Below are 26,870 nucleotides of genomic sequence, written 5' to 3'. Positions count from 1 at the left end.
AGGACAGTGTGCTGAGTTCATTTTAAACCAGCCCAAACTTGTCTCTTCAGAGATCCTAGAAGTGGACACCTGGATTAGTGATTCCAAAAAAGCTTATTTCCTCCAGGCGAAGGCGTGTGCTGGCTGAGGCGTGGTCTGTTCCCCTGTTCATCACACAGAAGGGATCCAGGTGTGCCCACACTTGGGATCCCAAATAGCCAGCAAGGCTGCCAGGGTGTTCACGTTCCCAGGCCTTTCGGAGACCACACTCCTCCTAAAACAGAAAACCCAGGACACCAGGGCTCCTAAGGAGGCCACCTAGGAAGCAGTCTTTTGTTCTCACCGTCTCCTTTCTGCTGTCTTCTAGCTAAACCTCCCCATGAGGGCTCATTAGTACAGTCTTCTGAGTATTAGCTGAGCTCTTCTATTCACTGGGAAACACACTGGAGGAGTCTTACTATTACAAGTGGGGTGTTGTGTTTTTCCTTTTATGGCCTGTCCAGCTCAAGGCCCTATGCTTGGTGATACCGCTGACGAGTTTTTCTATTTCCAGATCAAGTTAAAGTGAAACCACACTGGCCCTTATTATTGAATCAGTGTGTGGGGGTCCTTTGTGGTGAGGTGCTTCTAGGGCTGTTGGCCAGGGTGTGAAGATCTCTAGTGTCCATGTTATTTCCTGGAGCAAGTACCCATGGGAAGTAGAATTTATTATAAACCTACGGTTCGCCCTCATGAAATGTGCAATAATATGAGGGCTGTGAAAGACGTGCTAGGACTCCTTCGAGAACGGACACGCATGTCAGTTCATTCATGGTTTAGCCAGTTTTTAAACAGTATGTAATGATAACGGTCTGCTTTTCGTTGACTTTATCTTATTCTTTTTTGTGCAATCGCAGGTCCTACAGGTATGGATCTCTGGCAGCTGCTGTTGACCTTGGCAGTGGCAGGCTCAGGCAATGCTGTTTCTGGGAGTGAAGGTGAGTTCTGCTTTCCCATTCCCACCCCCGGTGTTTTGAAATAACACTGAACTTTATTTGTTAATTGTAAGGTCTTTGGATGATTTAATTAAAAGAAGTAAGTTTTAAGTAACAGCAAATAGGAAACCTGTCTTAGATTTAAAATCATAAGCTAAGAGGACTTTTCTGTGGGTGTTTTAGGAGGAATACAGTTTTGGCATCTGATGTTTGCACATCAAAAATAAATGCTGCAAATCATGCTGGGGCATTTATACTGAAGGCGAGCCAGGTCTCTTGGGCCTGGGAGAGATACCGAAATTGCACTGGAGGGTTGGTTATTAACCTACTGATCACTCTGCTTCTCCGTGACTAAGGATATCATCCCCTAGTTCCAGAGCTCGGAATTAAGGTCTCTGAATCATATTCTCTGAGAGTGGAAATTGTTGGTTTCAAATAAATTTCACCTCTCACACTCTGGGTGATTACGGTTTGGCAAAGTGTGAAGGAAGACACAGCTGAAAATAGTTGACTAATGTACTCAGAGCTCATGAGCTCCTTGGCCATCTCTATAATTCTTCTTCCTTTCTTACGCCGTCTTCCTCGTGGAGAAGTCTCAGTACATTCAAACGTGTGTCTCATGGTGGAAATAACTGGAACAAGAAGGGGTAACGAAAGGGAATGAGAAGAAGGATTTTTCTGTCCAGTAAGGAAACGGTGCAGATAAAGGGGTGGGAGACTTTTTAAAAGATTGTCTTGAGTATTTGATTTTTTTTTCCTCGCTCGGGCGTCAACATAAGAAATGAACAATCTGTTTCTCCTGTCCTGTGCTGTGACACCACATTCAGTTGTTGCTCTACGAGTAGCTGATTCCCCTACTCACCGGGCAACTCATGGTGGAAAACACAGTTTAACAGTAGAGGCAGTGCCTTAAGATGTCCTCCCTGACCTTTGAGCCAAAAATAAATCTGTAGTAGTGAGCGGCGGAGGGCGACCAGAGTAAAACAAAACAAAACAAAAAATAAGAAGGATAAAATATGTTACTTTATCTTTTAAAGCAATTTAAAAATATTTATAGAAAAGAAGTCATAATTGTTTGAAATATTTTTGGGTCTCTCTGGTGTTATAATGTCAACATTGTGCAAGTCAAACATGGAGAGAATTGCAGGCTCCATTTCAGCAGCTTTTCCCATGGCTGGTTTTAGACCCTGGTTCGGAGCCAAAGAATTACAGCTGAGATCCTCGGCTACCCCAAAGTCATGGTGGTTTAATCTCTACTTTCTTCATTAAGATGGCTTTCACTGCACTGGGCAAGGCTTGAGGAATTTAAAAAACCTGTGACATGAAAAGTATGGCAAAGGAAATCTTTAAAGAATATTAAAAATGTGTCCCCAGCGAAAGGAGAGAGCTCAAGTTACACTTAGGCCTAGAGAGTAGCATCTATTTCAGCTGCTTTGACATTTTAGCTTTGACATAAACCTTTAACTTCATAAGGAGAGTGGAGAAAACAGCACCATTAACTGGTTTTATGTTTGCTTTTTGTTTTGCTTTTTGATAGCTTTTTCTTTGCTTTGTCTGTTTGGGGGTGCAGAGATAAGAAAATGCAATGGCTTACAGCAAACAAGTCACGCAGCCTTCCGGTACTTACACCGAAGTAATTTAGCAAAGGAAAACATTTCTTTCTCCTCTTTTTTTTTTTTTTTTCTTTTTTAAGTTAGTGGGCTAAGCCAAATTCTTTTGGAATATGTGGCTACTCCAGAGTTCTACCTTAAAGTGGCCTGGGATTGTTCAGAATGAGTATGATGTTTCCATCAGAAGTTGTAGGTAAACACGTTTGAACATGAGCATGCACACGTGTGAGTGTGTTTACCAGTTCTGGCCATTTATCTGGTGAATTCTGCCAAAGTGATCACGTGACATAACACAGCTTAAATCTCAGATGACATTCAGGGGCCATGCGGTTCTTTTTCTGCCAGGTCCGGATTGTAGCCAATTTTTTTTTTTTTTAATGTCCTCTCCCATTGTATAAGGCAGACTGAAAACATAGGTAAGGATTTAAAACAAAACAACACTACTGTAGTTTTACCAGCCATTCATCTGAATTGAGTTTGGTCAGGGAAAGAGGTGACGCCGCGGAATAAGGGATCTAGAAGGTATTACCTGGAGTAGCTCTCCCAGGAGCTGGTAAAGGATGACAGAGCTGTATGCCTAGGGAAGTTGGCACTTGAAGCCTTGAGCAGGGTTTTTCTTGTTTGGGCAGATGAGCAGTTAGAAATATACTGGCCCCGAGAGGATTTTTCATTACGTCTAATTGCCCCATGGGAAATTTAATGAGAACTCAACATCAAACAGTGCACCACTGTGTTAGCTCAGGTCTTCTAATAGGTGCTGTCTCTCTGTCTTCCACCCTTGGTGTTAGTCCCTACAACCGCTCCTCATGACTGGTTACATCGTCTTGGGGAGAATTTCTCATTCCCAAATCAGGAATGACCAACAATGCCTTATTTTCAAGGGGCTTCCCAGGGTCAGACTGTCAGCTGGTTGCATCAGAACTGCTGCTCCTCAGATGATGATTTTAGGGAGAAATGTGCATGAAGATTTGATGGCTATACATACTCTTCGACCTATTAGGTCGTATCTCTGCTGTTTCAATCAGTCCAAAACTGAGCATCCTCTTTGACCTCACCAGCCTAACATGGGAGCATACAGGCCCCTGCTCTGAAGAAGTCCAGTCTAGTTGGGACATGAGAAACTTCTAGAAATTAATGACAAACTGTATAGCTTTAAGGTCTAAATTACGTAATGAATACAAATGGTCAAGATGCTCTGAAAAAGAATAAATCAAGGTGGACTGGAATAGTTAATGCAAATTCAACGTACAGATTTTTTTTTTTTTTAGACCTTCCTGTTTTCAAAGATTCAACTTAGAGCTACAGGAAATATAGTGATTCTTCCTTCAAGGAATTTATCATGAGCTAAGAGATCAGGAACCTACACAAAGAATTACCAAGTGAGACAGTGTCTAATAACTATCAGAATAGTGGCCCCAACTATACTCTTTGGGAGGAGGGAAGTGAGGAGGGTCACCTCCCGCTGTGGTGAATTAGAGACAACTTCCTGAGGAAGGTCAGTGTTATTTCAGCAGGAACAGGAATACTAGGTTAAGACTTTAAACGGCTGAGAAGAGCACAAGGTGGCTACAGAAATAGCTGATGTGATAGAGGAACAACATAAACAGAAGTTCACATGTATGGATACGAGGTGTACTAGAGAACAGCTCATTCGGTGACTGAGTTTACACTATGTAGCGGCACTGTCCAGGCAAGGAGCAGTTGGTTCTATTTGACACATTTGGCGTTCAATAGATATTTTTTTGAGCACTTACTTTGAAGAAGGCATAGGATTCATTTGGCCAGAGTATGTTGTACACGAGCACTAGATCTGTAAGTATTCACTGTGGAAGTCAACTTGGGTTGGTAGATTTGAGTTAAATTATAGAAGGGCCTAGAGATGGCAAAAGCTTCGTGGAAAAGGCAGGTATGACTGGGCCTTGGAGACTGAAGATAGTATTTAGAGAGGAAGAGAAGAGAGAGAAGTATAAGGCGTATCCAACAAGTCATAGTTCTTCTCAAAGTTGTAGGCCAGGCATAAGAGCTAATGATGGAACATTATGTGTGTGTGTAATATTCGTAGATAACATTTATAATATTTGTGTGTAATGGCTATCGTATGTGTATATATATATATGGCATGGCTTGCAGGCAAAGCACATAATTAGTATTTTATCACTACAAAGATTAAAAGGAACTACATCCTTCTGTATCAGTCAAGGTAAAAATTTACGCCAGGAGTGAGATGCCATGTCCTAAAGGAATCAGGATCCTCAAAATGATGTTCTCTGTATATCTCTGAACATTTTTTATAAACCTGTGCAAACTGATACAGCACTTATGTGGGGGGAAAAGAGACACCTCTGTTCTCATTGCTAACAGATAGGAAATAATGACCCAGTGGAAGGAACACTGTATTTAAAAATAAATAAGTAAATAAGCCTTACCCCCTTACAGTGAGGCTCCACAGAGCCCTGAGAGGTTGCCAAGACATATAAGATATATATCAAGCAAGTATTAGAGTCATGGTTGTAGTTGGTAAGCTGTAAATGGTGTGCCTATTACATGTTTTCAAGAAGGAGCAGTTCTAGGCGTTCTATTCACACTGGGAGTGAAAAAAACCACCATAGAGCTTTACATGGCCGCTGTCTTTACTGTCACCATGAGCAAGAAGAGATCTTTCAGTCTGTTCTCATGCCATGGCCTGAGTCCATGTACCTCAGCAACCCTGTGTCACTGGGTCCTCGCAGGGTCACAAACTTGCTCACTACTGGAGCTCAGCAGGGCGTGGCCAGCCAGGTTGAGGAGTCCCTGGCCCTGTCTTTTGGACGGGTGCCAGTGGAGGAGACCAGCACAGACCTTTGCAGATGGTGACGCAAAACAGTCTTTCATCAGGCTTTTATTGAGCACTTTTCTGGATTCAAGGATAGGATGGATTTTAAATTTATATTCCTACCTTTGGAGAGCCCATGGTTTACAGAAGAGAAGACAGACAAGTAAACATAATTTAATTGTGATCCCCTTAGGTTATTAAGGAGTTTTAAACAGGGTGATAATACTGTTAACGTTTTCACTTTGGAAACACTACTGGTGGTAGGATGAACGTGGATTTGAGATGAAGGTAGAGGAAGATGATTATAATAGGTCAGGAGAGAGATGACATAAATGTGACCATTGTAAAAAATAGGCGGATCACAGAGATGTTGAGACAGAACCACCCGTACTTGGAGTCCAATTACGTGTGGGGTTTGGACTTCAGGAACTGTCAGAGCTTTCTTCCTCCATCCATTTCTAAGTTCTCATCTTCATAGTTAACGTTATCAACATCAGCAATGACTCACTTTTAACATGGTGAAGTCTCAGAACATAGTTCAGCCTGGTAGCAGTGAAGTGGTCCTTGCAGGGAGCAGCTCTGTAGGGCAGGAGACGTGCTGAGACCAGTGGCAGCCGTGTGCCATTTCCCAGAACTCCCGCCCGTCCTCGCTCAGGTCCCGCGGCTGCCTTCCCAGCTCTGCAGTGTGGCTGGAGTACGGCTTAGGCTACTGTGCCCCGAGGGTCCACAGTGGAGCAAAGGCCTGGCTCACTCCCCATGTCATCTCTGGACATTCATGACTTTATCCTGAGACCTGGAACGTACCCCCAGATATTGTATCATCTCTGGAGTATGCACTTACCTCATGGAGTGCAATAAAATGTATACAGGATAAGTTGACAGCAGCAAAGCTCTTGCGCGGGGCAGAATCTGGGAGGTCGGTGAGGCTTGCACATAGCTAAGTGACTCACCCCTACAAAGCATCTGGCAGGGTGAGTGATTAGGTTTGTGCCTCAGCTAATTAGTAAATAAAAGGACTGGGTGGGACCACCCAAGAATAGCCTCAACCTTGAATGTTCACTTCACGCGTGCCAGTGACCAACTGTACTTCTACTCTTCCACCTCGGATCCCAGCTCTTTGGGCATGAGCCAGTCCTGGTCTGCTCAATGTCTCCCTGCCGCTTTGGCTCAGTGGCCTAAACTGGGGCTCCTGTTGTGGGGTAGACAGGAACGAGGTGGGCATGATGGATTTGGTGTGTAGCCAGAGCTCCTGTTCACGGACACATTGGGTTTTCTGCCTCCGATTGGAGGCTAACCCAGGTTTGGCTGTGCAGGAGTCCACATCGGCTGGGACCAGCCCAGCCAGCCTCTGCTTGCGATCGTCCTCCAGGACAGGGGACCCAGCATCCCTCAGGCACCCAGCACCTTTTCCCTAGAAAACCCCCTTGGGAAGAACCTGTGGTTGGTGGTTTTCTCCTCACGTGAATCTTAGTCAATGAGTCATTTTCCCAGAGTTAATTCAGTTTAAACCTTAACTTTAATCTCTATACAATAAAGAATGTTAGACATTTCAGAACCATCAACGAAGGCATCTTTTAAGGCCTAGCCCCTGCTGCTTCTACCTGCCTGCTTACCCAGATCCTACGCTTCTAACTTGTCATCAGGCGGTCCCCAGCAGCCACGACCCTCACCTTTCACCCTCCTGTTTGGGCTTTTCTAGCACATGCAAGTGTGTTTAAGTAATGCTGTCAACAGTGTCATTCTCAAACCCAAAGAGACGCTTCCTCATGATCTGTAGTAAGCAGCGTAAAGGGGGTAATGATGTGCAACATAAACACTCTTCGAAATCTGATGCAGTGACCATACAAAGACAGGACTCTGTGGTGCCCTGGCTGGTGGTTAGTGCCCAGACCGCAGGGCCCAGGGGCTTGGAGCCCTTCTTCGGCATCAGCTGTGAATCAGAGTTTTCTCTGGTCCGTATTTTTCAAACCTATTCAAATAAATCCATAGGATTTCCCCAGATACATCTATCAGGAATCTGTTTCTACAACACCTTACTGACCTTAAGCCTTCACCTTAACTAATTACAGTATCTTCATTACATTTTCTTGGCAGGTTTGCAGGTATGAGAACATGGTGGACCATGTCCGAACCATGGAGGAAATGTTTCAGAATGTTGTTAGCAGAATCTGTCACCAACAGGCTGGACAAAGGCATAGGTGGAGGAGGTGGGCTCAAGGCATAGGAGAAGTGATATTTGCTGTGTGTCTCTCTTCTAAGTGAGGTTGTAATGACATCCGTGTTTCAACTTTTGTGACAAAGTCTGGACTGAGCTTGAAATGGGCAATTTAATTGTTTTCAAATGATTGGCAAAATGACCCCTGTGTACCTTGTGTAATCAAGTATCATGGATTTAAAACTCACTAAACATCCAGGAAGGAAGTTTTGTTCTTCCCATACCCCCCTCCTCTAGCATCCTGACACATACAGTAGATCTCCATTTATTTGTGGAGCGAATGAATGAATCAGAATGTAAATTCTGATCTGGGACGTCTCTAGTCATAGCCCACAGCCATTACTAGTGCTCTGTTATCTCATTTTAATCAGAGTGGGGGCTGAATTAGGACCCCCTTCCGGTGGGAGAGGTCTGGAAATAGCTGTGTAGCTATAGAAGCTAGAACTAGTGGCCTCTAAGAAGCTCCAAGCATCCCTGTGCCCTACCCTCAGCCCTGATTTGTAGGCTTTCTCTGTGGATGGAATGATCTCATTTTTCTACTGTATACTTCAGATGCCATCAAGGCCAAAACTCTGCTCTGTGCACTGAAGCCTAAGAGCCCAATGCCCTTCCTAAGTCTTGCCAACCTTTTTCCAAGTAACTGAACTCTGTACCCCATGCACCAGCCACTGGCTAATATCCTGCATTGAAAGAACCAGTCACCCAGCACCAAACCTCTGACACCACATTTATCTGTGCCCCACCTACCTGATTAAATCACCTCAAATATTGACAGACAGAGAGAGGTATAATGAGACCTGCAGATCCCAAATCCAAGTTTTCTCTGTCCCTTTGGACATTGACCTTTGAATTACGAAAACTCTGATTAGTGATTATATGGAAAGCTGAATCAGTTTTCCCAGGTCCTTTCCTTAAATATCAGGTCTTTCCAGTTTTCCAATGAGAACCCATCTTGAAGTATGAAACCCTCAAAATTAAAATTCGAAGTTATATTGCTAAAATCCTTAGTTTCTTGATCTCTGAATATGAAAATACTGGTATTTTCTGTATTCTCTGACCTTTTAGTAAAACCTTGCAAATTTGTGAAACAAGAAATCATGTTTAGAGCATTTGACTTCTGGATAGCCATATGCTATGTGTAAGAATTAACAGATTCACATCATCGGAGATTGAACTGGTGATATTGACCACTCTATACTTGGGGGAGCCTTGGCCTCCCCAAAAACAAGAGGTCATTTTTTAAGGAAAGGACCATTTTGTGTGCTTAACATTTAGGACCTATCCTCCCTTCTCCTCTATGCAGCCATTGGCCCAGCTGCTTCCTTGGTTGGAGCAAGAGGCACCATGCTTTTCTTAACAATAGCTGGTGATGGAAGAATGTGTTGTGATGGGAGCAAGAGAACAGGGAAATGGGCAGGAATCCGTCCAAGAGCCCTGTCCCACATCAGGGCAGTTTGGCCAGGTCTAGCAAGGAGTAAAATGCAGTGAAGTCCCCAAGGGGCCATGCTCCGACAGCTCTGGCTGAGCTTACAAACTGGTGTGACTGTGCCCAGCTGCCCATGTGAGCCGTGCCAGCACCATATTCTCTGGATGTTTGCTCTGAACTTCATAAGCACTGTTGACTAACTCTCCCATCCTTTGCTGTCATCATTAAGCCTGACTTCCTGGAAAGCTCTGATTGAGGAACAGAAGAGCTAGATTAATTTCTGTGCATACCCTGGCTGTATCTGTGTGTCAAACTCATGTTTATTATAGCCATTATGGACGTCAAAGGCAAAAGTATAGCTACTCCCTGTATGCCCTGACTGTCTTGTCTGATTTCCATGGATGGATGCTAAAAACTTGGATTCCTAGGTCTGAAAAACTTACCTTAAGGACAAAATAGAATATGAAGCACTTTCTTTGACATGAAATATATCTAAAATAGAACTCCTCCCTGTTGAATTTAGGGGGTGAGTTCTCCAACATGTTGGTTGGGAGTGGGTTGCCATGAATCCAAAGCTGGAGCCTCTGATGTGGGGAGAGTCAACTGATGCCTCAGAGCAGAAGGTAGAAGGAAGAGACTGCAACTCCAGGCTGCCATGAGACCAGCTGCCTCTCAGCCCATGGTGGGCATTCAACTGTAGTTAGTTGGTAGGAGCCCAGTTTGATTTGCATTTGATTTGGTTATGCAAGATGTCCCTCTCGTGCTGTGATCCTGCCTTGGCTATCACTCCCGTGAGGCAGCAGCACTCAGCCAGAGGCTTAGCCTGTTAGAGGGTTGAAGGAGCCCGGGGAGGAACTCCCTGAGAAGAGAAGAGGCTGGTCGGGTGGCCTTGGCTGATACTCAGAGAACCTAGAGAGGTGCTTGGGGGGAGGGCTCAGTAAGCAAGTCTCTGTACCAATCGTATCAGACTCCTGTTTCTTTCTTCTCTCATCATGAGGAGAAGCAGTCCACATTAGGGATTTCAGAGTATTGATCTTAAACTTTGTCAGAACTGGGTTTGAAATGCAGCTCTGCCATTTGTAAGTAACAGTATATGCCTAACAGAAGCAGTGCAGTTGCATAAGAAAGTTGTGGAAGCTAAAGATAATTATAATAATGCCTTCAGAAAACCGTTGAGAAGAGGATTCTAATGTTTACGGTGTTTTCAACAATGGAACTGATGTTGTAGCATAGACTTTTATTAAATGAGACACTTCTATATTTATTGTTTTTACAATGAATGTTCAGAGGATAAATTTGATTAAAAAAAAAAAAAAAAACCAAAACCTTAGTGCTCTAGTTCTTATATTTTTAATAAAATTAAATTTGACCAAGCCAGCAAGTGAGTTGACTCTGATGCTGGTAGTGATACTGGGCGAGTCAGTTCAGTTCAATGAGCACTTACTGAGCATTTGCTGTGTGTAGACACAATGTCAAGAGGAGTGAGACCGAGTCCCCAGATTAGTCACTAGGTGAACTAGGGACGTGGAGACACCAAATTAAAACAAATTCATTGCAATAATTACATAGAAGCATTTTAGTGGCTCCATATTTTAAAGATTTAATTTATTTGCGAGAGAGGATGAGAGAGAGCACAAGTGGAGGGAGGAGCAGAGGGAGAGGGACAAGCAGACTCCATGCTGATCACGGAGCCTGACTTGGGGCCCCACGGGGTGGGGCTCAATCCCATGACCCTGAGATCATGATCTGAGCCGAAACCAAGGGTCAGACGCTCAGCCACCGAGGCGCCCCGAGTGGCTCCAGTTTAAGTACCTTATCCTTATTACCTCAGTTACTCTTCACAGCAATGCTAGGAGGACGTTCCATCATTACCCTTAGGGAAGAACACCACGGATCATTACATAACTAGTTTACAGAGCTAATGAGGGCAAAAGTGAGAGTCCAAGCCAGAGCACACCCTACACTGCCTCTCGCGTGCTAACTGGTGGCTAACTGACGATCAGACCTCTGTAGGAATCTCGTCTCATTCCCGGAGGTCGCTGGCTTACCTGAGCAGCCTATGAAAGAGTCAGAGTTCTGTTATGTCAAAAAGACAGGAGGTATTTCCATGAACTACTTCAGTAAGTCCTTTAGATTCAGGTTTGTTACATTTAATGCGGTACTTAGACTTCCAATGTTGGACCTCATTATTTCATATATAATATAAATTTATATATATATATATATATATATATCTTCTGATGAGGTGTAGGTAATTTTCTCAAAGCAAATGGGCATCTCTTCCTGAGGCTAAATCAGTAGTCAAAGTTTATGGAGACAGGAACCACCTCTTCTCCTTTGGGAAAAAACTGTGAAAAGTATCTCCTGGGTCACTGAACAGTCTCCCCTCATGCTGTCTAGTCCTGTTATCCACACAGCTCTCCCCCCATCATTGTAGGGAGGTACAAGGACTGCTTATGAAATCAGCCATGGGTTTTCTCTTCCGTATCACTCATGGTAGTCACGTATTCTTTATGAATGCAGAAGCTGTCAAAGGGAAGCTGTCTCCTCTCTCTGCCAACATGTTTCTGGAGTTATGCTACACACGGACACTATTATGCCATATACTTTTGCCTGTTTCTAAATCTACTCTTGCTGACCCAAAGTTTTACCTTTCGTAGGATAAACATGCCCTATTTTGTAGTTAGGACTTATGTTGTGTGAGCATTGTTCTTATGCCATTTTTATGAAAGGATTTGCCCCTGTCAATCAGTGGTGGTGAAACTGAGCTTATAAGAATAAGAGTCTTCAGTTCACTGGAATTTCTTTTTGTGTTGCTTTCTTAGGAGAAAAGGGCAAGGAGTCAGAAAAAAAAATTGTATCAAGAACCTATTTTAACGAAATTTGGGATGTCTTCTGGCCATTAGTGATCCCGTCTAATGGTGTGATGGGGGAAAAAAAAACAAACAATCAGCAACCCTGGTTATGAATCTAGTTCTATCAGTAATCAGCTCTGTGGCTGTGGACAAAAGCTCTTAATTTCTCTATATTTGGTTGCTTGTCTATTAATAGAACTTTCAGAGAAAAATAATCTGTCCCTTTCAATTCCAAAATTATGTTTTCTATTCTTTCTTAGATATGGATGTAGTACTCTGGAATAGGACTCCCTCCTACCAAGTCCTACTTCCAGTCCTTTGTGATAGACCTTCTTCTTCTGGACTTTTTTTTTTTTTTAATAAGTGACTAGGAAACAAACAAGGCAGGCAGGCTCATCACATCTTCAGATGATGTAAAGCTCAAGGTAGCTAATGTGCTGAATGATAGACGTAGGCTTCAGAGTATCTTGACAGCCTACAGGAGGGGTCAAAGCTACCAAGATAAAATTGATAAGGATAAATGTAAAGCCCTGTGTCTAGGTTTAAGAAAATTAACTTCACAATTAAAGGACATGAGATTCCTGGCTTACAGCAGGTCCTTTGTGTGAAAGATTTGGTTATTTAGTTCATTGCAAGTACAGGTCACTAACCTATTCTGATGTAGCTGCCAAAGGAAACTGAGGCTGCTTTCGTTACTAACGGGGGGTCTGGACGCCTGGGCGGCTCAGTCGGTCAGGATCCCGGGGTCCTGGGATGGAGTCTGCATCGGGCTCCCTGCTCAGTGGGGACTCTGCTTCTCCCTCTACCTTTCCCCCCTGCTCATAATCTCCTCTCACTCTCATTTTCTCTCTCTCAAATAAATAAAATTTAAAAAATAAAAAATAAATAAAAATTTTAAAAAGAAACGGAGGGTCTAGAACAAGGAAAGTGCCAGTCCTCTGGACTCTGCACTGGCCACAACCTATCTAGAATAATCTGGTGAGTTGCAGACACCAAGATTTAAGAAGGGTATTGACAAACCAAGACAAAACAGACTTAATGGTGAAGACTCTTGAGGTCCTTTGAAAGGAACGAGTGATGTTCGGTCTGAGAGTGATGCAGGGGCTATGGCAAGGTGTTTGTTGTATCATCTTGAGGAGGGCTTTACCCAGTTCTGTCTTTATAGCGTGGCAAAGTAATATACCTCAAAAGTAGGCTTTGGGAATCAAACATATGCATATATAAATTTCAGCTCAACCTGTTTCAACTCTGCAAATCTCAGCAAATTATCTTCTCAGCACTTCCATTTCTCATCTTAAAATAAAGATAACAATCGTTGCTCATAAAATTATCCATGAGAATTAAACAAGAGAGCATGTTAAGTAGGTGGACTGGTTCCCTCCGAGAGTTAGGTTTTCAGTAAAGCCTAATCTCCTCTTTGTTTACCTTTTCTTCAAAAGGGGAAGAACAGAGACAATTAGGTTGATGTTCAAGAAAGTACTCTATGCCAAGTGTAATTATCCCAAAGTGGGATGAATTAATAGGTCAGAGAGAGCTGGGGTTATGGTGTGGGAGTGTGGAGCTAAATTGCCAAGGCACTCTGGTGCCGTATTCTTGTTCAAACACAGCTTCGTATAATAAATCATTCTGATTTTACACAGTGGGTTTCCAGGTATGATTTCATGTGAATAAATAATTGAGAAAAATAAAAATAGGCAGGAAATCTGGATAATATGATCCCTAAGATTCCTCTATTCTCCCTGATCTAGTGCTCTTTTGCATTGTTGAAATTGATGTTTACCAAAACCTGTCGTTTATTGCTGGAGACTGAGTTATTAAAGGTCCACATGTGTTACTCTATTACACCGAGTAAGTTAGGGAATCATTTTTGCAAGTTATAGAAAGATACTCCATTGTAACAAACAAAAGGGATTTCTGGCTACCTCTATAGTTCTCGATAGCACCATCACTTCCTGCGGACTCCCGCGCGCTCGGGTATGGTTTTCTCAAAGGCAAAAGGTGGAATTCACTTGCCAGTATTTTGACTCTGAAGTTTCTTTTAAACATTTGATAATTAAATCTACCTACTCCTCTCTAGCTGTCCTCCTAGGAGCTTTGATCGTAAGAAACAGCTAAACTTGGTAAATGTTCTGAACTCATTCTTGAAATGCATGGGAGTATCCAGGTACTCACTACACCCAAGTGCTTTTTCTGAAAGAACAGAGCTAGCAAACCAGACATTCCTGGCTCAGTAATTAGGAATCAAACCATGAACTTGCTATTCCCATGCTTTTTGGCTAGTTGTTTGTATGTTTTGAGGAAGATGACTGAACGCAAGAGGTAGTTTTATATGGTATACTAAGTAACTTCTTACAGGATCTACTTAATCAGAAAAATATTGTTGGACAGGAGCTCACAGATATAGTTACACTAGTGTTCAGAGACCGAGGGCTTAGATGAGGTTTCTCAAACTCTGCGTATTGGCCTTTTAAACCAGATGGTTTTTTGTGGTGGGAGGCGTCCTATGCGTTGTAGCACGGTTAGCAACAGCCTTGACCTCTACCCAGCAGGTGGTAGGAGCTGCAATCCCACCCTCAGTTGTAACAACCAAAACATCTCCAGACAGGGCTAAGCATTCCTGGGGCGGAGTGGGGGGAGGGGGACAAATGACCCCCCAGATCTGGTGATTGCTTGTTGAACAGTGCCCAGGATTGTTATGGGAGTCAAATTACATAAAGCATGTTGAAATACTTTTAAAAATAAAATATTTACACATTTGGTTACAGTACATCTCTTATGTTTTCATTGGCTCATATATTCATTCATCTAAGGTTTTTTGGGGCCAGGTGCTGGAAACCAATAAATAAATAAACCTTGAGAGGCTTTAGGCTTTGCCAAGTAAACAAAGAGGTTAAAAGAAAAAGAGAGGTCATATGAGACATCCAAAATGAATGTATGTTTATAATATGCACAAAATATTGTGGGAGTCCCAGGAAAGAAAGGGCTGCCTTTGACCCAAACCAGTTGGACTATACAGCTTAGGGTCTGTGGTAGTGATTACTAACAGACCAACTCTTTTTCATACAATGCCATAAATTTATGCAGTTTGGCCAGAAGTATTTAAGGTGCCTGCTGACAGTCAGTGTGTAACACAGATTAAGGTACTCTCATTTTTTAGGGCACTCTTAAAGTGGCATGAAACCTTAAATGAGCAACTTCAGAATTGAAGTTGTCACAGACACCTGTTATTTTCCCATCTTTTTATCAGCTGGCTCCAGTGATAGCAAGCAATCAAACTCCAGCCCAGATTTCCTTCACTAGAGCACAAATGTCAGAAGCACTAGCAAGAAACACCAGCGAGCTCAGTTCTGAGTATATTCTTCAAGTGGACCTTGATAATTTTGGTCTGTTGATTCAAAAACAAACATTTTCAGCGTCATGAGCACCTGTTTTAAACTCTAAATCTGACATTGTATATTTAGATAGAAATAATTCTGCCTAGGGGCACCTGGGTGGCTCAGTCGGTTAAGCATCTGCCTTCAGCTCAGGTCATGATCCCAGGGTCCTCGGATCAAGCCCTGCCTCGGGCTCCCTGCTCAGCAGAGAGTCTGCTTCTCCTCTGCCTCTGCCACTCCCCCCTGTTTGTGCTCTCTCACTCTCTCTCTCTTTCAAATAAATAAAATCTTAAAAGAAAAGAAAGGATTCTGCCTAAATAATCACCTCCCAGTACCAAGAAGGTAGGGTTGACCATCATAAAAGTACCAGAATTTCCAAGCTTATTCCAAGATGTTCTAAATTAAATAGCCACTGACGAGGAGACTCCATATAAAAGCTGGTGTGCCTGACGGAGCCACATTTGCATTAAAGGCTGCAGCATTTTCCGCCTTTAAACCTCTCCTGTGATTTTACCTATTGCATTTCCAGAGGTACTCGTAGGTTGGATAGAACAAGAGTTGTTAGCTGTAGCATGGGCTGCGCTAATGGTTATGAGTCACATTTGTTTTGGAAGATTACCCTTAAAGCCTGTCACTCATGCTTGTTTATGAGGATCACAACGACTTAAACATCAGCTAACAAATCCCCATGAATGCACAGTCACATTTGACTGCTTCCAGCAAATGTTTCCTGTCACTTCTCCCTCCACCACTTTGAGAATGAAAGACTGGTGGAGCGGACAGGGAGCCATCCGTGAGCATTTATTAAAAGAAGCATGGGAGAGTAGGATAACTGCAAAGCCAGCTGTTGAAATTAGTATAATTGGTGTGAGATTAAATTTCATCAGTCTTAAGACCTGCCTTTTACCACCAGAGAAATCAATCTTCATATTTAAGGTTACACTAATATGGAACATTCCACACACTGAGCTGTCTGTCACATGCCTTTGGAACCACCATGCCGTGCTTTCTTTAAGCATTACAAGCGAGGCAAACAGCTGGCAGGTGCATCTCGTGGTGCATTCAGAATCCTTGTGAAAACTTCACCAGCATTATTTTTGAATCTCAGTTTTGGCTGTACGTATAAGAAACCAAACACACCGTATAAACGTACATATATCTTGATAGTCCTCACATAGCAGCTCATGAAAACCAAGTCTGTATTATGATTTGTAAATCAGGAATTTATTGGATATATTCATGTCTTCTTTCTGGGTTGAGTGGATTGTCTTCAGCTTCCCTCACTTGAAAAAAAACTATACTTGTCATAGTTACCACGAATTCATTCAAACAAGTATTTTTTGAGCATCTACTATGTGCCACGCATGAACAATTCTAGGTGCTTGGAGTGCCTCCGTGAATATGAAAGATAAAAACTACTGTCCTGGGGCTTCCCTTTAGGGGAGATGTGTGTGTTTGCAGAGGGCATGTGGGTAGCTGAGGCACATGACAAACTGTAAGAGTAATAAATAATTATCTAGTATGTTCGAAGGGGCTATGGAAAACCACTCCATTTGTTCCTCATGGGAGTGTACCCCAAAGTTGATTGTCAGTATTTTATATGAATCTCCTAGGTTTTAAATGTTAGAAACCAATCCAAAATTATTTGACACTAAACTTATCCTCGCAATCTTCTGGAAGCTTCAGCACCAACCCTCTGGTTATTGATGAGGAAGCCCAGGCCCAGAAGGGCTAAGTGACTTCCCCGAGATTCCAGCAGTTACTGGCAGGAGTAGGGCCAGTGTGCAAGTTTCTGGTCCGTTGTGCATTCCTCTGTAGATTAGACTTCGACAGAAAGTGACCTTGTTAGTGGAATCTACTTGAAAATCACTTTGAAACACTGGAAAGTTGGAAATGTCTTGAGGTGCTTGCAGAGTGGCACCCTCATGGCAGAAAGGGCAACAACGGAAAGATTTTGAGAGGTATGAATCAGATTGAGACCAGACCTTTATGAAATCACTCTGCTCTTTCATGGGGCAGGCCGACCACAGTAGCATGAGCCCTGATTCATGTACCCTCCTTCATCTTTCTTGCTCACAAATGATCACCGACCATTCTCCTCCTGCTTCCTGGAGCCCCAGAAGACACAGAGATGGTCTATTGGCCTTGCCATCCCAGCTTTCATTTCTGTCTTGTCTCTGTTTCTCTTCTGCATGTAACTTGAGCTTGGCCATCACTCTGAAAGTGCCACTAAATCATTTGATGAAAAGGTTATTTACAAATCCAGGTTAGGAATGGAACTGAAAAGGCACAGCATGCTATGATGGAGTGGAATGAACTATAATCAACAGGCATGGCTTCTAGACTTACCACCATAAGGCAGCCTGGCTGGAACTTGGTTTCCCTAACTGTAAATGGGGTTTTTAAGTCTTCCTGTTTACAGGCTTGTTGTGAGGATTCAAAGGTTGAGGGAGAAGGTATCTGGAATAGCTCTCTGCAAACCATAAATAGCGGTCCACACTAGCAGTTTCGGTGACTTCTGCCCTTTCTTTTTCTAGAGACAGGTTACCAGAGGGATAGACAAGTTTACCATTATCTTGAAGGTTGCTTTAGGCATATTTGTTGTTAGTGAAATTAGTCTTCGGAGAGTTGGAAGGGACCTCAGACATCCTTAGGGAACCAATCTTGGCTGTTACTCAGAATAAGCTGGGAAGTTTTTGGAAGACAGAGATTCCTAAGCTCCCTCCCTTGAACTTCTGAGGCAGAAGATCTAGAGTGATGTGGAATTTGTTTGCATGTTATATGTTTGTGTTTGTTTTAGGAAAATTCGAACATGAACCTAAAGATTACGGGTTTGGGGAAACTTGCTCCAACTTCCTACTAATGCTGAAGTCCTTCTCCTGCCATCCCTGGCTTCACTTAGAAACGGAAAACCACTAATCACCCAGGCTCTCATCTTTTCCACTCAGTTAACTTGTCCCCTTGTACCCCCAGCGCTTGGCACCCCCCCCCTTGACAGCTGTTATTGCCAAGCGTCCACAATAATCCACGTTGACATCTCTTCTTTCCACCTGCTGCCCTCTAGTGGAGGTACTGACAAGCAGCAAAATATTTAAATGGGAGCGCCAGGGGTTGACCAGTCTGAGCGGGTGAGCTCACAGGGGTCAGTGCAGGTCCCCATGGGGTTGTCCACAGACCACAGCTATGAGAGGAATCATTAGGCTAGCCTCAAGCTGTTTGGACACTGTTTGCACACATCTTACATTTAGAGCAGAGCTCTATAGTGACCCCGCGATCTCTTTATGGGTTTTTTTCCCAGGTTTCAGAAATCTACCTGGAAAAGATTATCCTTGGGATATTTTTGCCTCTTTCTCCCTATTTCTTCTATCATTTACCCAAATTCCACCTCTTGCGAAAGAAGGTGGCTCATCCCTACTTCCCCCATTCTTTGGGTTTTTCCAAATCTTACAAGAAATGCAAGGTTTGGGTTTTGTTTTTTTTTTTAAGATTTTATAGCGGAGGAGCCTGATGTGGGGCTCGATCCCATAACACCGGGATCACGCCCTGAGCCGAAGGCAGACGCTTAACCGCTGTGCCACCCAGGCGCCCCTGGGTTTTTTTTTTAATCATTACAGTTTAGAAGCTTCCAGTCACCAGGTGAAAGGCACTGACATGAGCTCAGCATTAACCGTGTAATAGGCACGTAGGCCATGTGTGTACCTTGCATCCCTCCGAGATCCTGTGAGGTACCTGAAGTAGCCCTCTTACCCAGGAGGTTCTGAGGTCGAGAGAGTTTGATAAGACTGTGGTACGTCGCTCAGTCAGGGGCCAAGCCAGAACTAGAACTCTGGCGTGTATGGCTGACGGAAAGCCGCCGTGTGTTCCTTCAGTGGGCCCTGCTGCTTCCGTGCAGTGATTGTTTCATCCTCTGGTGAGCAATAAAGAAACAATAACTTTCATGGGAAATGAAATTAAGTCTCCTGGTACTATATTCATAGTAAAATCATTCAGGTTTTCTTTAATGCACGTTTAATAATCAACGTGTCTCTGCACAATCCCCATACCTCATTGTTAGTACTCTTGCTTCCAGAATCGTTTAGCAGAGGAACTTGGCAGGTGGGGAAGTTTGGGTAGCAGGTGAGAACAGCCAAAGCCACAAAGCCGATGCAAAGCTGAGACTGGATCTCACACGGTAGATGCCATGCACTCCTGCAGGCTTTGAGGAAACTAAGTAGTCATCTACATAAACCAGCAAAACAGAACTCCTAGGCCGAACACTGACACATACCGTGTGTGTGTGTGTGTGTGTGTGTGTGTGTGTGTGTGCGTGTGCTCCCACGTATCTCATCCACCACGGGATCCTTCATGATTAGTACACCAGCATGAGTTTACCCTTTTTGTGGTGGTGGTTTTTCACTCCTCTTTTATCCTTGATTATTAATATCTTGGTAAGTGACTTTTATTAATAAATATTTTTCTTAAGGAACACAAATAATATAAGATTTTATTTGGCTGATATTTTTCTTACCATTGTAGATGATCATTATTGTTGGAATATTGTCATGCAACTTATTTAATTTCTTAACTGGAATGTGTACACACACACACACACACACACACACACCTGAACTGCCTTTTTTTTCCCCTGTAATGATGGAAAATACAGAGCCATGTAGATAAGAGAATTTGCTTTGAGTCCTAGATCCACGCTGTACTCTGTGTGTGAACAGGGTAGCATGGAAAGAAGAATAGTAAGGATCTGGATTCCAGTTCCCCACCTTCCTACCATTTTTAAACTTTGCTACTTTGGTGAGGTAAATAAACTGTGAGCCTCAGTTGTCCCTGTAAACCCAGGATAACATGACATCTATGGCTCAATTAAACAGTCCTGTGCAACATTGAAACCCCTGAATAGTTATGTGAAAACTATGTTAATCAAAATTAAGTAGCTGTCCGTTGGATCGGCTTTTCCATGGCCGTGTGTGAGTGATGTTTGCCTTCCTTTCTGATAGGAACCCCAATAAGAGGATTCCCTCAATCTGGTTTTTTCTCTTATGAGTTTTCTGGTTCATAAATAGCCTATCCAGAAGCACTATACTGGCATAGTATGGTTAATGGAATCATCGAGTAAGCCTTTTGTAAAATAAAAATGCCTATGTAAATAATGACATCTTGTTTTTCGTGCCAGTGTGTGTGTGTGTGTGTGTGTGAGAGAGAGAGAGAGAGAGAGTGAGTTCAAGTTTTTGGGTGTAGGGCACATCTAAGTTGATAGCTAAAGGATGACTTCCAGGCAGTCAGTCGTTATCCGACCCCAGTTCTGGAATGTTCCATGCAACTTCCTGTGCTTCCTTCCTACATCTCAACACTGGTGCGCCTGCAGGGTGTAAGAGTTATAGTCACACACCCTTCTGCCCCTTTCACTGCACACTTTTTCAGTTTATTACTGTTGTCATAGCTTACTTGTTTAAAATCAAAATTTAAAAAAACTGCATCCCTCAAATTTCAACCATTTGAAGTTTCAGGATTCTAAGGAATAACCATCTCTTTATTTTATTGATGAATAAAATACTAAATAAATGTACAAATATAATCTTCGTAACTAACTTGAAAAAAGGGGGGAGAGGTGGAGTTAGTAAGGTTGAAAGAGAGAGAACGCTATCTGAGCCTGCAGCGTTAACCCGCCCAGTATCATAGGCCTCCGTAGAACATGGAGGCAATGACCACAGTGGTTCAGAGAACAGACTGGATCTGAATCTTGTCTCTACCACTTTCACTACTTTTTGCCTCAGTTTCCTCAATACGTAAAAGGGGATAACAGTGCCTAGCATACAGGCTTATTGTGAGGATTAAATCACTTGATCTGAGTAAAGAACTTTCAAGCCTATTTGGCACGAAAATGTTCAATAGATATAAGCTATTATTGTTATAAAACTACAGAAAGAGAGCTCAGAAGTCATTCGGTTTGGTGGGAATCCTTTCTTCTTCCTCCTCTGCCTCCCCCGCTCCCACTTTGCTTACCTCCCAATCCACGCCTGCCTCCTATTTCTCTTTCTCCTGACTTTAGAATTTTCAGTGAAAAAGTTTAGAAGAAAAGAATACATGTGTTCTTTGGAGGGGGCCAAGCTTTCTGAGAGCCAAGTATACCTGTGTCCAATAATAAGGGGCTTTATGAGTCAGGAAGCCTATTTCTTAAGAAATGGGCATAACTTTTTAATGGTTGGGTCTCTTTGTACAGATGGATGGAAGTTGGCTCAGTGAGAGTATACGACAGTTGAGCTCGGGGATCTAAACGATGAACATGAAAGGAATGTCATGTATGCTTTTAAGAGAGTTCACTATGCAAAGCCCACTTGTCTTCACCCACCTTTGGTGTGAGTTGCTGCATGTTGCATGGAAACATAATGGAAGTCAAAATCTAAGAGCAGCCTGTCCCTCGGGCTTTCAGTGCCTTTGGCGTGTCTTTCCAGGCTCCCTGCTCTTCACCCCTCCTAAAAGGCCCCACTGACCTCAAAGGGCCCTTCGTGCCAGGCCATGAAGCACATCTGAGCCAGAGCCCTGGGATTACAGCCAAAGCTGAATGAAGGTGCAAAATGTATGGCTAAAAAAAGCCCAAACACATGGCACTGGGTATAGCAGATAAGTTTGTTGGAGAAATGCTTTATAAATACCATGGAAAGGAGAAAGGGGTAGAGGGGCAGAACATTGAGTTGTTGTCTGATACTTGAGTTCAGTGTCATGATTTTTAATACTGAGCCCCAAGGTGATGTACACTAAAAAAACAGACCTTCTAGATAAAATGAATTTTGCCTGGGCTTATTTTTAAGCCCAGTAAGCCAAATTCTTCAACAAGATTTCTTTTATTTGGAATATATTGAAAAACGTGTAATTTGAAAACAAATAACTACAAAACAAAAGCAGGAAACAAATCCCATGAAGGTGTTTTGCTTTTCTGAGGATGGTCTGTAAGGCTGGGATGCCACAGAAAGGGGAACATTAGGGATCTTACCGAAATGGTGTTTTCTCCTCCAAATCACAGCAGGGGATGGATGGACTAAAGACAGAAGGAATGACGGGAACGGAGATCAGTAACTTGGGAAAGCTTTCTTTTTCTTTCCCCCTTTCTGTTTTTGGTTTTATTTTCTTTTTCCCTTGTCAGAGCCAGAAGGGGTCTGAATCCTGGTCCAGAACTCCCAAGACCAGAGGGTCAGGGAAACCCACTCAGGCTGGAAGCTGTGATCTTATCACCGGTCCAGATCCCTCCTTCTTCCTCCCTGGGAACCTTGTGCAAACACAACTGCCTGGTCTTCCTGTTCAGTGGCAAAGGTTTTGCTCCCTTCTCTTTCATATGGGAATATGAACTTTGGGGGCTAGCTTTTGCTGCTGGTTTTGTTTGTTTGCTTGTTTTTTTAAAGAAACAGAGACTTGACTTGTTCTCACAAACCCCTTCCTGGCACTTGGAAACCACAACTGACTAACGATGATGAGCTTAGACAAGGGGCAGCATGCCTTCCCCTGGAGCTGGACCATATTCCCCGTCCACCATTATTTCTTCTTCCCACCCTAGCCCACCACTATCTCCATCATGCTTTGTGGTTACCTGTCTGCCCCTCGCTGTGAGTTATAATCTCCCAAGAAGAGTAACCCATTGGCTCAGCACCAATCTTCTGAGAAGGGAATGAACTTGTCTTTTCTCCTTGCCAGGATGTCCGTCTTTGCCAAAGAGGGCTGAGTCAGGGAGACTAAGATGTTCAGTGTTACTGTGTGTATTGTTTAAAATCGTAATAATTTTCTGTCTTCTTTGAATCTTGTCGTCAAAATCGAAGTGATGCCTTGAGTTAGGATCATATTGACATAGTGTCCGAGGGTGTCAGGGAAGCTTCTGTGAGAGCACAGGCTGCCAGCTGGAGGTCAGGAGGTGACACATAGTGATAAGGAGTGCCCTGTCCTTTTGCAGGAGAATTTCAAATTCAGACTCAGGACTTTACATCTTCTCCAAATTAACTGTGGAGAATTTTAGTTCATTTTAGTCCATTAATGGCATTTAATGAGATCTTTTAGATTGGGAATTCTGCTCTTCCTTTTTCCTCCGTGACAGCATTCCCAGTTTTCTTTCATCCGTGGATTTGGGAAACCTGTAAGCATGCCTTTTCTTTTGGTCTGCTACCAAAGCTTTTACACAAAACCAGATTCAAAACCTCCTAACATACCCTTGAAGATTGTGCCCCAGGCTGTTCAGGATTCTCTAATTAACTTTTAGGTCATTTGTTTATCAGTGAATTTGCTTATCTTTATAATTATTCAGGCCATAGTAATATATTCCACTTACAACATAGCATGAGAGACTACGTCACCAGTCTCACTGAAATTGAGAAACACGAGGTGAGCAACAGTTCCCTAACAACAGTCAGATAAGTCTTCCATGAGCGGAAATGAAGTACATCCTATAATGATTTGTTCTTAGTGAATCCATGCTGGTGACCTATTGTTTCCTCTCCAGATACTAAGAAACTGTCCAATAATTCATTCTAGAATGTTGCAGGAGACTGAGATTAAAGGTATAGCTTTCAGAATCAACCTTGTAAGCCTATTCAGACATTGTGATATCTTCTGTTTTTGTCCTCTAAAACTCCTTCAGAATAACCAGGAGTTTACTGGTCCATTTCATGTTTCCAGGATCTGGGATAAAACTCATCTGATCTCAAATGTTTGAACTCTTCTTTAGTTTGACATTGTTTTTATTGTTCCATTGACTTTAGACTTCAGTTTTATTAACTACATTTATTCTGTACTCCTCAGTCTTCATGCTATTACCCTTGACTAGGAAGAAAACTCAATAGTTTGCATTTGCTTTCCCTTTCTTCTCAGAGTTGTCATCTTTTCTTGTTTTCATATTATTGTAGGGCTTTGTGAGATGAGACAAAATATATCTCAGCTTATAGTTTTAGCATTTAAGTGTAAAAGTTCTGGACTGTGGATTATTGCATCATCTTAAAAAAATAGTCCACAGTGTCTCTTTCCTCTCTTTCTTCATGTATGTGTGCTTACACACATGTATGCCTGCACATATGTACTTGTGTGGGACTTTTTAAATTCTGTCTTTTAGTGCATTCTGAATATTTAAAAGTCATTTGTACTACATGTGAAAGAACTGATAAACTACCCATGCATGAGGTTTAATTAAGGTGGAGATGCTTGCTTTAAGTTATTATTCTTAGAATAAGTAACAAGTTTCAAAACCCCGAACTAAACATGGCACATCATCAAATTTGGTTCCATTACTTGGCAAGACCCAGTGAAACCCAAGACCATTAAGTTCAGATGGAGAGGAATGGAGGTGAGAAAATCAGAGCCAGAGAGGGCCAACTGGAGGTGAAAATGTGTGAAATGGCTCTGGGACCCTAGGAGTCAGCAGGTCATTGGGAAGATGGGGAAGGGAAAGGCAACCTTAACCAATTATCTCATTTATTCATTCATTCATTTATAAATGTTTATTGGGAGCATGCTGCGTGCCTGACATCCTTGTCAGTGAAACTAGGATGCTGAGGGAGACAAAATGAGAAGGTGAAAATGAGCGAGAAGCAATCACCCTCCACCCTCAGCGACCCCTGGGCCAGTCCACATACGGATATGCTCTTCTGTTCCGATCACACAACCAACCAAAGTAATAAGCTATAAACAATGTCTACTTTGACACATAATGTTTCAAAATAGTAAAAAGATTCCAGAAGAGTCTGTAACCATTTGAAGGGGCTTAAAATTAAAATCAGAAAGGAAGAAGTGTTTCTGTGGTGAAAGTTTATAATATAAGGCTAGTGCATGGTATGGGAAGACTGCTGTGTTGGCAGTGTGATAGAGAGGTGGTCAAGGATATGGAACACAAATCCATTCAATATTCAAGAGCTACTGTCTTCCTAAATGCACCCACAGTTCATCAGGTTTTGCCACATAGTCAGATTGCAAACCAACTGCAGAATATTAAAAAGTCTCTATTACAAAATTATTCCTGCTTAAATTCTACTGTGGGAAATGTGACTATGAACCAGCATCTAAAATAGGCAATTCTGATGTTAAGAATCAGTAACAATAAGGGCGCGTCATTGACATTCCAACAGGTAACCTACATACGTGCAGCATCGGAAACATAGAGGGGCGCCTGGGTGGCTCCGTCGGTTAAGTGTCTGCCTTTGGCTCAGGTCATGACCCCAGGGTCCTGAGATCGAGCCCCGCTTCGGGCTCCCTGCTCAGCGGGGAGTCTGCTTCTCCCTCTCTCTCAAGTACATAAATAAAATCTTTAGAAAGAAGAAAAAGAAACGTAGCGCACGTGTACGGAGAACTGAGGAACTGACGGCTGCTCACAGGAGGCCAGGAGAGAAAGGACTCCCTGCGCTCCGTGTTGGGTTTCTTTACGCTGCTGTGGGTGTGTTGCAGGGACCATCGGTTTCCCCGATGTAAGCCTCGCAACTTGTTCGGCTCAGTAAAATCTGAGCAGAAGAGAACTCCCCGTTGGCCACCCCCTGACGGCCTCTCAGAGGGAACTCTGTGGAAGCATCCCACGTTAGGCAAGTCTGCAGTTCTGTGATCAAAATGAGAAACACTCGCGCTGAATCCTTCGCCGTCAGCTCCAGCTCCCAGCCCTGAGTTAAAAGAATGCGGGGAGCCCTGCAAGTCGAAGGGTTTTGGCAGGCGAGGAAACAGCTGTAACATTGTCCGGGGTTGTCTGTAGGAGCCGTGCGGGCTGTTGACGGCACTCAGAAGGCCCAGAAACGGGGCAGCCGCCTGGTTCACGGAGTGAACGTTTGACCCTGTGTGAGGCAAATGGCTCTCATGGACCTTGTTTTGTCATTTCTCGGGCTAGTTTTCTCCTTCAGAACCAGTGGGTAGGATCTTTGCTTTTTAAACTGCTTCATGTTTACTACAAGTGAGATGTTCTTCTAGCTGCAGCAGAAGGGAGGTGAGATGAAGAATGAGAACGGGTCTTTCCTGCTACCCCTCGGTGTCCGCCATCTTCCCCCAAGGTGGGGAAAGCACACCGAGGACTGTTGCACCACACCTAGGACGTGCTAGCTAGGGATCCCATGGTGCCATTGCAGAGCTGTTTTCCTCATCTCAAGGCCTTTGCACCTGTCTCTCTGGGACTCCCTCTCTGCTGTCCCCTGTCCTCCCCGTGCCTGCCCGACTCAGCACCCTCCCATTGCCCTTGCTGCCAGGGCATCCCTTTGCCACCCCTAACCAGGCCTGCCCTCCCAAAAGAGGTCCCTACCTTAGCCTTCCCTCAAAACCTAGTTACGTGTTTCCCAAACTGATGACCCATGGAAAGAATCAGATGAAATAATTTATGCTGAGATATAACTTGCTGAGTATTCTGAATATGATAATTAAGGGGTATGAGCATTTTAATAGGGGCCCATGGTTCACCCAAATGAATAAGCCTCTAATGTTGCAATATTCTGTTTTCCTGCACCAGCTGGTACGGACATTTCGGGGAGCCAAGGGGTTCTTTTCTTAGCTGTTCACATCACGCTCTCTGGGTGAATGCCTAATCCAGCTTCCCATTATTTTCTTTTTAAAGATGTAGCATTCAGTCATGTCTTAGAAAACATTTATCTTCACACCTTTGCCAAAATTCATTAAAATCAGTGAAAATAG

The 26,870-nt window shown here is 43.1% G+C and overlaps 1 protein-coding gene across 3 annotated transcripts in view; it reads left to right on the top strand.

The window, feature by feature from the left end:
* The window catches only part of GHR (growth hormone receptor), a 249,659-nt gene that overhangs the window by 114,039 nt on the left and 108,750 nt on the right, over positions 1-26,870 (top strand). For all 3 annotated transcript variants that reach the window (XM_008692587.2, XM_008692585.1, XM_008692588.2), the window contains exon 2: positions 876-956. In XM_008692587.2, coding sequence (XP_008690809.1) covers positions 887-956 — 70 coding nt within the window. In that variant the 5' untranslated portion in view covers positions 876-886. The remainder of the gene's footprint in view (positions 1-875; positions 957-26,870) is intronic.

The sequence above is a fragment of the Ursus maritimus genome, unplaced genomic scaffold, assembly GCF_017311325.1.
Source record: "Ursus maritimus isolate PB19 unplaced genomic scaffold, ASM1731132v1 scaffold_15, whole genome shotgun sequence".
In the NCBI taxonomy this organism is placed as follows: domain Eukaryota; kingdom Metazoa; phylum Chordata; class Mammalia; order Carnivora; family Ursidae; genus Ursus; species Ursus maritimus.
This window is presented reverse-complemented; position numbering and strand designations above follow the sequence as displayed.